This window comes from Phyllobates terribilis, unplaced genomic scaffold (assembly GCF_046119375.1).
Source record: "Phyllobates terribilis strain yellow unplaced genomic scaffold, ASM4611937v1 Scaffold_1__5_contigs__length_1240528914, whole genome shotgun sequence".
Lineage (NCBI taxonomy): Eukaryota > Metazoa > Chordata > Amphibia > Anura > Dendrobatidae > Phyllobates > Phyllobates terribilis.
Genome location: NW_027362761.1, coordinates 1,175,206,115 through 1,175,218,749, shown reverse-complemented (window position 1 = coordinate 1,175,218,749; position 12,635 = coordinate 1,175,206,115). Strand labels below are relative to the sequence as shown.

At 48.9% G+C, this 12,635-nt stretch overlaps 1 protein-coding gene across 1 annotated transcript in view; it reads left to right on the top strand.

Moving 5' to 3' along the window:
- Window positions 1-438: 438 nt before the first annotated feature.
- Window positions 439-12,635, top strand: part of EIF2AK3 (eukaryotic translation initiation factor 2 alpha kinase 3) — a 31,701-nt gene continuing 19,504 nt past the window's right edge. Inside the window, exons 1-4 of the mRNA XM_073649171.1 lie at window positions 439-810; window positions 5,747-5,876; window positions 12,193-12,387; window positions 12,497-12,627. Of these exons, the coding sequence (XP_073505272.1) occupies window positions 542-810; window positions 5,747-5,876; window positions 12,193-12,387; window positions 12,497-12,627 (725 nt within the window). The 5' untranslated portion in view covers window positions 439-541. The remainder of the gene's footprint in view (window positions 811-5,746; window positions 5,877-12,192; window positions 12,388-12,496; window positions 12,628-12,635) is intronic.

The window sequence follows — 12,635 nt, the reverse complement described above, 5'->3', positions numbered from 1 at the left end:
AAATTCAATGGCGGCGGCTGAGACACTCAAATCCAGCCACGTATGTAGTGAGGCCCCAGCCAATCAGCGCCCTGCCTGCCCCTCAGGGTCCCGCCTCCGTCTTCTGTTGACGTTATCAGCAGCCAATTGAATGCAATTTCTCACTAAATCCCTCGTCCAATCAGCGTCAAAGGTCGTTCCGGAAAAAAAAAATAGTAAACAGAAGGAAGCGATGGAAGGACGTGATTGGCTGACAGGTGGTGAACACGCAGGGAGCTTCCCGTGATGCCTTGCATGCTCTACTGACAGCGCTTCACTCATTCACCAATAGACTCGGGCTGAGTTTGTTAGTGGGCGGAGACCCAGAGAACAGAGTGACAGGTTTGTTAACCAATACACAGACGATGTGTCATCTCTTCGCCCTGTGATTGGCTCGGAGGCGGGACTGGTGTCGGAGCACTCGGGGGGAGCTTTCAATACCTATAAAGCTATCATGGCGGCGCGGAGGGAGGACGTGTGAGCAGCGCTGACTCTGGGGCTCAGTGCAGATGTGCGCTTGGCCATGGCGTGCCGGATGCGGTGGCTGTGCTGGCCTGTGACCGCGGTGCTGCTGCTGCTTGGAGTGGTCGCGGCCGGGCTGGTGGAGCAGGGAGCTCCGGGGAGAGATGCCGGATACCCCTGGGAGGAGGAGCAGGAGGAGAGCAGCGGGCTCCGCTCTCTGGCGCCAGGACTCGGTGCTGCTGCGGCTTTTCCCACCGGAGATGTGATCGTGGAGGACGATGAGACTGGAGCGGAGCAGGAGGAGAGCGGCCGGGAGGAGCGCAGACCCAGGTGTGACCGCAGGGGGCGCTGCCGAGGCCGTGGCATGCTCCCAGCAGAGGCTGTGCTGGGGCTTGTAATTCCCCTGAAGTAGATCACTGCTGCCATAGCTGCCCATAGGGGTCTGCAGTCACTGGCCCTCACTGGGACTACTACACTCAGCAGGAGCTGTGCTGGGGCTTGTAGTCCCCCCCCCTGATTACTGCTCCTATAGGGGTCTGCAGTCACTGGTGGCCCTCTCCCCGCTCCTGGCATTGCTGTATGGCTGCATTATGGGGCCCCACATGGGGTAAATCCCTGTATTGCACCTGTGGCCCCTGATGCCAGTCCATGGGTGCTGCCCGCTGTGACTGCAGAGCCTGCATGTGGCCCTGTACTTGTAAGACACGTTTTCAATCATTTTCTGTTTCCATCGACCTAAGATGCTGATCCAGAGCGAGGCGGCAGCCCCATGAGGCCAAAACTGATCTCCCCGGGTTAGGGGGAACGCTCCTTCCCGGCTGCACTCAGCAACCAGACGAGTTGCCGGGACCAGCGCCCCATCATAATGTATATGGAAAAGCATCCAGGCCTCCCTGTACTTAGTGTCTCTGCTGGTCCTGCAAAGAGGCCGGCCTGAGTGTCTCTGCTGGTCCTGCAAAGAGGCCGGCCTGAGTGTCTCTGCTGGTCCTGCAAAGAGGCCGGCCTGAGTGTCTCTGCTGGTCCTGCAAAGAGGCCGGCCTGAGTGTCTCTGCTGGTCCTGCAAAGAGGCCGGCCTGAGTGTCTCTGCTGGTCCTGCAAAGAGGCCGGCCTGAGTGTCTCTGCTGGTCCTGCAAAGAGGCCGGCCTGAGTGTCTCTGCTGGTCCTGCAAAGAGGCCGGCCTGAGTGTCTCTGCTGGTCCTGCAAAGAGGCCGGCCTGAGTGTCTCTGCTGGTCCTGCAAAGAGGCCGGCCTGAGTGTCTCTGCTGGTCCTGCAAAGAGGCCGGCCTGAGTGTCTCTGCTGGTCCTGCAAAGAGGCCGGCCTGAGTGTCTCTGCTGGTCCTATTATGATTAAACCTTCTTTCCTCTAGACTCAGTGTCGCCCCCTTGTCGGCGGCCTAGCTGTGATAAGATCATTACACACAGAAGTTTTGTCCCCTCATATTTGTACACAGTAATAAGTTTCCCTTAAGCCTCAGTTTTCCGCACTGAATAACCCCAGTCTGATCGGCCTCGGTCTCGCTACTGCAGTCTTCCTCGCTCTAGTTCAGCTTCTGAGACCTGTAACTTCAGCTTATCGTGCGGTGGCGGAGCGATGGCGTGCGGTTACTTTAGGAGCCGTTTATCACAGTTCTAGAAACTAGGCCATAGGATCTCCTACCTGTTGTGGCCCATAGGTCAGGGTCGGGGCTGACAGCGGGTGCTGCTCTGGTCCTGTGTGCCTACCTCAGTAGGTATAGTAAGATTAATGAGCTGTGGGTTCATGCAGTGCTGGCACAGTGTATTATTGCCATCTTTGGCCTGGATCGGGGGTCTCATCAGTCTGCACCATCTTCATTTTCAGGCTTTGGTCTGTGTCATCCTCAGGACTCTTCTGTCTTTCTGCGCAGCGTTGGCGCGGTACAGCACGTGCTCGCCCACCATCCTAGTGATCCTCTGAACAGTAGAAATGAATATGGCCCATCATAGTTGTCATGTTCCCATAACTTGTACTGCTGTGAGTCAGAGAGGAAGACGCTGAGTCTTGTGACCTTGTGGGGCTTGTTGTGCTGCCCAGCTCTGTGCCATCTATTGTGCATTAGCATCTCTTAAAGGGGCACATCATCACACTTGTCATGGTGGTCTCCTACTCCCATTCAGACTGGACACCCGGCATCACATGTAGGACGGCTACGAGCCACTTCTGTTGTGTCACTGCTGCCGCCCGTCTTGAGGTTGGTCTGGTCCTCTGGCTGTGGTCACTCTGTGCCCGGCATCTTGGGCCGCTCTGTCACTTTCTGGGACCCAAACTATCACAAAGCTTCAGGACAGAGGCCGGGCACAGAACTGAAGACTGGCGGCCATGGAAGACCTGCCTGGATGCTGGACTTCGGCAACAAATTGATTTAGCTCGTGTCTAATTACAAGACTACAACTCTCAAAGTCTATGGGACTGATGCAGATGAGCTTGGGTGCCATAGACTTTCACGGGCAGCACGGCTTCAGTCTGGCATTGAGCTTGGTCAGAAACGTCTCGTCTTGTTCTTAGTAACTTTTATGCCCTTTTCTCCGTCCATTAATCCAGAATATCCGATAACCCGTCTCCTTCCTCTGACAGTTTCTCGTCTATTTTCCATCTCCGCTCGGCTCCTGATCCGATCAGTAAATCTTGCTCCGTTCCGCTCTGTGCACAGCAAATATTTGCGTAGGTCACATCACCTGGTGAGACGTTTCCATTGCAGGTGGCAATGCCTGCTTTGAGAAATTTCTACCCCTCCCTCCTTCCCAATCCATTGGGAGTAGTGGAGTCAGTCCCATGTAAATGTATTTTTCTCCTTTTTGCCTTCTGAACTTTTTAGCTTCCTTCTGATTATTGGGCAGCGTGCTTTGTTGATTCTGCTGCTGCTCTGCCATCTGGGCTATTTCTGCTCCCTCTTCTGCCCCTTGGGGGCAATTAGACGACAGAGGAGGAGAGCGGAGGGAATTGTCGCCTCGTTGCTGGCGCTCCTTTTTTTTTTTTTTTTTTTTTTTTCTTCTTCTCTAGCAACCGCTGCAGTAAAACCTTCTGTCACGCCCTCGTAGTAGTGTTGCCCTCGTAGTAGTGTTGCCAAGATTTCCTGGAGACCAGAGTAGTAAGTGAACTTGTTTTCTCTCTGTATAGAGTACTTGGGATCTGCAAAGATGGCAGATCTAGTTTTACCCTGCAAAAAAAAAAAAAAAATCTGAAATGGTACCCCCCTTTAAGTCAAGATTAAAGGTGTTTACCAGGCCTTTTGATATTGATCAGATCATGGGGGTTTGACCCATTAAAGGGTATGTGATCTGAGCTGCAGTACCTGAGGTTGGCCACTACAGTGTGCAGCGCTCTGGTCTCCTGGCTTTCTGCTGCTGCGGAGGCTGCCGGGGGTCGGACCACATTCCAAATGATACGGAAGACCCATGTGCTGGAGAATCCCTTTTACAGGGCTCGTGGCACAAAATATATTTGTCGGTCATTCATGATCCCCAGAATAGGGGTCTAAAGTCCTACTGACTGGTGCTGTGGTCTATGTGCTGAACCAACACGACACCTCTATGCGGGTGGTGGAAGGGCGGTCTCTGTCCAACCTCCATTACACTTGAGGGTTTGGGTGGTCAGACCCCACCGATTGCTTATATGAAGGGGCAATTGTAATCTGAATACGTAGCCTTTTGCTTTTCGAGGGAGTCTGTCGGCATCGGAAATAGTAGTATGATGGTATACGCGCTTGTCCCCTGATGAAAATGACACCCCTTTTTTTTTTTTTTTGGAGAGATCCGATGTGCCAGTCATGAGAAATCTAGCGTAGACGCCATATGCAAATCAGACAGGAAGTGCACTGGGGGTGTGTCACTGCCTATCAACTGCTTAGTTCACGGACACGCCCCAGTGCACTTCCTGTCTGATTTGCATATGGCTTCTATGCTAGATTTCTCATGACTGGCACATCGGATCTCTGCCAAAAAAAGTGTCATTTTCATCAAGGGACAAGTGCATATACCGCCATACTACTAACTCCACTGCTGACAGGTTCCCTTTAAGATTGGTCATACTCTAGGACTGAAGACCAAACAACATGTCCTACCATGCCGCCAGTGTAGATCTCTATGTATGATTTCTGACCAGGGCTGTGGAGTCGGTAAGCCAAACCTCCGACTCCTCAAGTTACCTGACTCTACATCCCGGCCTCCCCACTGAGCGTGTACATAAAGCGCAGCACAGATTCATCTCAACTAAAAGCCGAGATCCTTAGATCAGGAACAGGACAGACATATAGGACATTTCATAACTTTCTTATGAAGACCTTTACAGCACATCCAGCTCTGCTACTTCGGTCCATTTTATACCGACTCGGACTCTGCTCCCTGTAATCTGACAGCACCTGTTTTGTAAAAAAAAAAAACAACTAAATTAAAGCCCCCCCCAGTTATACACAGGCAAAGTGCGCTGTAAGCCAGAAGTATTGCAGTCTACTATATGAGCGACTGAGCATGTGCAAGTCCTCCAGTGACACCGACCTAGAGTCGTTAAAGTGATTACTGTTTCTATATTACATTTAGCAAAATGCACATAAATTGTACCGACGGAATTGTAATTTCCACAGCTACCAAAAAAAAAAGTTGGAATTGCAGTTTTTGCAAATTGGATAAATGAAAACGCAATCAAAAGTGTTTTTTTAAAAAAAATAAAAAATTTGTGTACCCTAAAATACCAATGAATCTCATTCGGTAAAAAACAAGCCCATTCTCCCCACCCAGGGAGGGCCAGATATACAGAGCTATAACATACATGTCTATATCTCTCCACACACAGCTTCATTATATACAGTATGGGGGCGGACATCAGCTCCTCTATACACATACAGTGTAATGCCCCCACAGCTCCCCTATACACAGTATAATGGGACCCCACAGCTCCCCTACACATAGTATGACATCTCTGCAACCTTTTTCATGTGAATTGTGATGGGGTCATTTCACAGAATGTGAAGTGAAAGAGTTAATCCCTGGCGCTGTAGCAGCAGTGCTGTGTGCCGAGGAGCAGGTCTCCAGTGCCAGCGAGCATGGATGGGGATTTCCACAGTCTCCTGTAGATCTGTGGCCTCCGATGATGTCATCAGGGCAGCAAACGAGAAAAATCTCCAGGCCACGATGTAATGAAGAGATTGCAGAGTCCATAGAATGAGACGTGCATGCAGGTGTTTGTAGTTCCCCCTCCCCTGATATGGCTATTTTAAGTGTGGGTTTTTTTTTTTTTTTTCCCCCCTCTCCAGATCCCTGGTGATCATCAGCACACTGGATGGCAGAATCGCAGCGCTGGATGCAGACAATCATGGCAGGAAGCAGTGGGACCTGGACGTGGGCTCGGGGTCTCTCGTATCCTCCAGCCTCAGTAAGCCAGAGGTACGTCGGGGTCCTCGGGGCGGGCGGTGGAATAAAATAGTTGCTATGACACAGCGGTCATATCTTATGAAGGTCTAATTGTCAGTTGACCAGCGGTTGCCCTACATATATCACCCTAGGTGACAATACTCCTTTTTAGTATTTTCGAGGACTATTCTTGTTCAAGCAGGAGAGTACAGTCATGGCCAAAAGTTTTGAGAATGACACCAAAATTATATTTTCACATGATCTGCTGGCCTCTGGTTTTTATTAGTGTTTGTCTGATGTTTATATCACATACAGAAATATAATTGCAATCATATTATGAGTACCAATAGGTTATATTGACAGTTAGAATGAGTTAATGCAGCAAGTCAATATTTGCAGTGTTGCCCCTTCTTCAAGACCTCTGTAATTCTCCCTGGCATGCTCTCAATCAACTTTTGGACCAAATCCTGACTGATAGCCGTCCATTCTTGCATAATCAATGCTTGCATTTTGCCAGAATTTGTTGGTTTGTTTGTCCACCCGTCTCTTAATGATTGACCACAAGTTCTCAATGGGATTAAGATCTGGGGAGTTTCCAGGCCATGGACCCAAAATCTCTGTTTTGTTCCATGAGCCATTTTGTTATCACCTTTGCTTTATGGCAAGGTGCTCCATCATGCTGGAAAAGGCATTGTTGGGCGCCAAACTGCTCTTGGACGGTTGGGAGAAGTTGCTCTTGGAGGACATTCTGGTACCATTCTTTATTCATGGCTGTGTTTTTAGGCAAGACTGTGAGTGAGCCGATTCCCTTGGCTGAGAAGCAACCCCACACATGAATGGTTTCAGGATGCTTTACAGTTGGCATGAGACAAGACTGGTGGTAGCGCTCACCTCTTCTTCTCCGAATAAGCTGTTTTCCAGATGTCCCAAACAATCGAAAAGGGGATTCATCAGAGAAAATGACTTTGCCCCAGTCCTCAGCAGTCCACTCCCTGTACCTTTTGCAGAATATCAGTCGGTCCTTGATGTTTTTTCTGGAGAGAAGTGGCTTCTTTGCTGCCCTCCTTGAAACCAGCCCTTGCTCAAAGAGTCTCCGCCTCACAGTGCGTGCAGAAGCACTCACACCAGCCTGCTGCCATTCCTGAGCAAGCTCGGCACTGCTGGTAGTCCCATCCCGCAGCTGAAACAGTTTTAAGATACGGTCCTGGCGCTTGCTGGTCTTTCTTGGGCGCCCTGGAGCCTTTTTGACAACAATGGAAGCTCTCTCCTTGAAGTTCTTGATGATGCGATAGATTGTTGACTGAGGTGCAATCTTTGTAGCTGCGATATTCTTCCCTGTTAGGCCATTTTTGTGCAGTGCAATGATGGCTGCACGTGTTTCTTTAGAGATAACCATGGTTAACTGAAGAGAAACAATGATACCAAGAACCAGCCTCCTTTTAAAGTGTCCAGTGATGTCATTCTTACTTAATCATGACTGATTGATCGCCAGCCCTGTCCTCATCAACACCCACACCGGTGTTAATGGATCAATCACTAAAACGATGTTAGCTGCTCCTTTTTAAGGCAGGACTGCAATGATGTTGAAATGTGTTTTGGGGGTTAAAGTTCATTTTCTGGGCAAATATTGACTTTGCAAGTACAGTAATTGCTGTTAAGCTGATCACTCTTTGACATTCAGGAGTATATGCAAATTGCCATTGCAAAAAATGAAGCAGTAAACTTTGGAAAAATTACTAATTGTCTCATTCTCAATACTTTTGGCCATGACTGTATAATTTGCAGTAACTGAAAATATGTCAGACCCTCCATTAATGTAATGTAGCTTTTGTGGTTAATAATCAGACTATCACCGATTCTTCCCCGCCTTCCCTTCCTTCTTGTTTGCTGGGATGATTGACAGTTTGGACCAGGATCGTTGGCTGCTCTTCTGCTCCCGCCGGCTACTACTCTCGGGCCCCCACGGGCTGCTCTTCTGCTCCCGCCGGCTCCTGCTCTCGGGCCCACGTCTGCTGCTCTTCTGCTCCCGCCGGCTCCTGCTCTCGGGCCCTCGCCTGCTGCTCTTCTGCTCCCGCCGGCTCCTGCTCTCGGGCCCTCGCCTGCTGCTCTTCTGCTCCCGCCGGCTCCTGCTCTCGGGCCCCCGCCGGCTCCTACTCTCGGGCTCCCGTCGGCTGCTCTCCTGCGCCCGCCCGCTCCTACTCTCGGGGGGGCCCCCGCCGGCTGCTCTCCTGCTCCCGCCCGCTCCTACTCTCAGGCACCCGCCGGCCCCTCTTCCAGGCTCCTAGCAGATGCAGCAGTGACACACAAGTGTTGCTCTGAGTCTGGCCAGTGCTCAGGAGCTGTAAAGCAGACTGCTTGTAAGCGCATGCTTCTCGCCTAGGAGACTCCATCTCTGAGGTGGCCAGTAACCTTAACAACAAGCTGTAAACTTTTATTGAATTTTCAAGTCTTTCTGCTGTTAAGAATATTGAGTATTTTTAAAGGTGTAATCCGGCCGGTATGAGTTTATTTTTTTTACCTATCCATTCCTCTGTGCAAACAGTCAAACACCTGGATCCAGTGCAGCAATCTGTGCAGCAATAGGAAGTGGTGATGTCAACCAGTTGCTGGATCGCTGCGACCTGTGATTGTCTGCAGTGGTCAGCCTCGCCACTTGTCCCAGCTGTCAAGTTTCGGGATCCGCGGTGCTCTGCTGGATACAAACTAACACTTATTTTTAAAGGGGTTTTCTCATCAGAGAGGACCCCCAAAAGACGGGCCGCTGCTCCCAGCCAATGGCACAGATGACCCGCTCTGTCTCTAGATGGCGGAACCCTGGCAGCATGGCTATAATATTGTAGGGTGGCTGGAGAAGCGTGATGTCTGGTGTACGTGAATGCTGTGCTGGTCGGTGATGTATACAGCGGTGCATAGTCATGGAGGGCCATGTATATGACACAAGCATGGTCTTCGTCATGGACACCGTGGACCTCTGATATATCCTTTTGGATATTCTGTGCTCATCCGCTGCTAACAATGGGGCAGGACCCAGAGGTCACAGATGTGATGTGCACTGCTCAAAAGAATAAAGGGAACACTCAGATAACTCATCCTAGATCTGAATGAATGAAATATTCTCATTGAATACTTTGTTCTGTACAAAGTTGAATGTGCTGACAACAAAATCACACAAAAATCATCAATGGAAATCACATTTATTAACCAATGGAGGCCTGGATTTGGAGTCACCCCCAAAATTAAAGTGGAAAAACACACTACAGGCTGATACGGTCCTGGCACTTGCTGGTCTTTCTTGGGTGCCCTGGAGCCTTTTTGACAACAATGGAAGCTCTCTCCTTGAAGTTCTTGATGATGCGATAGATTGTTGACTGAGGTGCAATCTTTGTAGCTGCGATATTCTTCCCTGTTAGGCCATTTTTGTGCAGTGCAATGATGGCTGCACGTGTTTCTTTAGAGATAACCATGGTTAACTGAAGAGAAACAATGATACCAAGAACCAGCCTCCTTTTAAAGTGTCCAGTGATGTCATTCTTACTTAATCATGACTGATCGCCAGCCCTGTCCTCATCAACACCCACACCTGTGTTAATGGATCAATCACTAAAACGATGTTAGCTGCTCCTTTTAAGGCAGGACTGCAATGATGTTGAAATGTGTTTTGGGGGTTAAAGTTCATTTTCTGGGCAAATATTGACTTTGCAAGTACAGTAATTGCTGTTAAGCTGATCACTCTTTGACATTCAGGAGTATATGCAAATTGCCATTGCAAAAAATGAAGCAGTAAACTTTGGAAAAATTACTATTTGTCTCATTCTCAATACTTTTGGCCATGACTGTATAATTTGCAGTAACTGAAAATATGTCAGACCCTCCATTAATGTAATGTAGCTTTTGTGGTTAATAATCATCAAATCAATACATCAAAGTTGGATCAGACTGTAGTGTTTTTCCACTTTAATTTTGGGGGTGACTCCAAATCCAGGCCTCCATTGGTTAATAAATGTGATTTCCATTGATGATTTTTGTGTGATTTTGTTGTCAGCACATTCAACTTTGTACAGAACAAAGTATTCAATGAGAATATTTCATTCATTCAGATCTAGGATGGGTTATTTGAGTGTTCCCTTTACTTTTTTGAGCAGTGTATTATGTTTATATTTTTAAGTGCTAGATCATGGATTCTAATAATTGGTTGATCCTTTAGTGATCTAGCATCTGTCACCGTGCTGGTGAGAACCAGTGACATTCCGTCATCCAGCGTCGAGTCCTCGGCAATGTCACTATTCGCCCGGGGAGATGAGATCTTCTTTCAGGCCTGCACTGATCACCGCCTCCCCCAGTGTCAGGGCAGGATTAGCCGCGTCCTTATCTCTGTAACATCAGATGGTTTTCTTTTTATTGAAGGGAAACCACCTGATGGCTAATCCTCCTCTGTCAGGCGGCGGTGTTTACCCTGCGCAGGCTCGGGCCCTGTGACTCATTACACGAGCGGTGAGGTAATGTCCTCATAGAGGGGCTGATGTCATCCCGCAGCTACACTGGTCTTCACCTCTGCAGTCCCTGGGGGGCGACACTGAACGGCGCGGATGTGGAGCCTCAGGCGGCTCATTCATAAATATTCATGGTGCCTGTCCTGGCACCTGTGCACCGGGCCGGCACTAATGTACAAGGGACATGGCGGCTCCCTATAAATCAGGCCTTTACTGTCTCAGCCTCTGTTTTCCTTTTACAGCACATTGAACCTTCTTCTTTTTTTCTTTTTTTTAAAATCCACCCAGATTTAGCTACGTTCTTGTGGATGATTTCTGCTCCCTCGTTTTCTTCTTTTCGGGTGTCTGTCACCCTCTTCACTGGCAGAGATGTGAAGCCCCAGGGGTAGGATATAGGGTATAATTTAGGCCGATATTTGGGGCAGAACTCAGGGATTTCATGGAGAAGTTTTTACTTTCTTGCCAAGATAGATTGCAGTCTGTTCTAGTCCCCTCTGCCCCGTGTGCAGGGCTGTGGAGTCTGACTTAGAGGTTTGGCTTAACAACTCCACAGCCCTGCCTGTGTGCCCTCCAGTCATCCTAGAAGGAATTCTGGAACTTTTCTTCATATTATCACCCTTCTAAGATGTCCCAGCTCTCCGTCACCTCTCCTGTGATCTCAGTAGGATACAGGAACTTTTCTTCATGTTGTCACTCCTCTTATCTATCACAGCTTGTTGTTATCATCTCCCCAATGATCTTGGTGGAATACTGGAGCTCTTCTTCATGTTTTCACCTCTTCTAACATATCCCAGCCCTCCAGGGATCTCGGTGGAATGCAGGAACTTCTCTTCATGTTGTCACCCTTCTAAGGGTCCCAGCTCTCTGCCGTCTCTCCAGGGGTCTGTGGGATACAGGAACTTTTCTTCATGTTATCCACCCCTCCTTATCACAGCTTATCTCTGCCCTGTGTGACCTCCAGTAATCCTAGAAGGAATACAATCTTTTTTTTTTTTTTTTCTTCATATCACTCTTTTGTCATGTCACAGCTCTTTACTGTAATCTCTCCAGTGATCTTGGTGCGATGCGGGAACTTTTCTTCATGTTGACACCCCCTCTTCGATCACAGCTTTATTACAGTCAGCTCTCCAGTGATCTTGGTGGAATACAGGAGCTTTTCTTAATGTTATTGCCCCTCTTCAATCACAGCTTTTACTCTCCTCTTTCCCCTGTGAGATCTCGGTGGGGATACAGGAGCTTTTCTTCATGTTATCACCTCTCATCTGTTACAACTTCATCTCTCTCCGGTTAAGCTTTCATTCATCCTCAAGGGCAATAAAGGATAGTTTCTTGTTATCTTAATGATGAGGGTGGATATTTGCTGTGAAACTTGGGGTGTTGGGCAGTTTTATATCCAATTGCCTCCTGTGCCTAATGGAGACATATTGATGCTTTATGTAAAGTTGTACTCGTTCTTCTTTAAGTTCCTCTGTTATTCCTCTTGGCGATATACGCATCACATTTCTTCATACATTTTCAGAGGGATGATACAACATTGAGATCTAAGTAAAGTTTCACCAGTTTGTGTTTTTATGGGTAATTCATAAATTAGTATTTATTAAAGCAGACTTTAGGGGGTGGGGGGGTCTTATTTAGGGCCGTGCATGAGGCCGTATTGAATCGCTTGCGTTTCGTGAACCTTTGAGATCTTTGATACCGATTATACACACTCTTAATATAAACCCTCCCCTGGTGCTATATAGGTCGTACCCGCTTTATTCAACCCTTTTATCGCCAGAGTCGCACACATGAGGACACCTCCCCGGTGCTTCCCTTTTGTCTCGTCCATATTATGACCCCCACCGTTCTTCTCTCCTTAGGTCTTCGGGAATAAGATGATAATCCCCTCCCTGGACGGAGACCTCTTTCAGTGGGACCGGGACAGGGAGAGCATGGAAGCCGTCCCCTTCACGGTGGAGTCCCTCCTGGAGTCGTCCTATAAGTTTGGGGACGACGTCGTGTTAGTTGGAGGAAAGTCCCTGACGACATACGGGCTGAGTGCCAGCAGCGGTAAGGTGAGTCTCATCGCGGGCCAGAAGAATGAAGACTATCAAGATGACGAGCTGCCGTTACCCCCGGGGCGGTGACTTTACTGACGTAATGGTGCCGTGTTCACGCCGACAGGTGAAGTACATCTGCTCTGCCATGGGCTGCCGGCGGTGGAACGAAGAGGAGACGGAGCAGGACGACATCCTACTCTTACATCGCAAGCAGAAGACTGTGCGAGCGGTGGGACCCCGCAGCGGGAGTGAAAAGTAAGCCC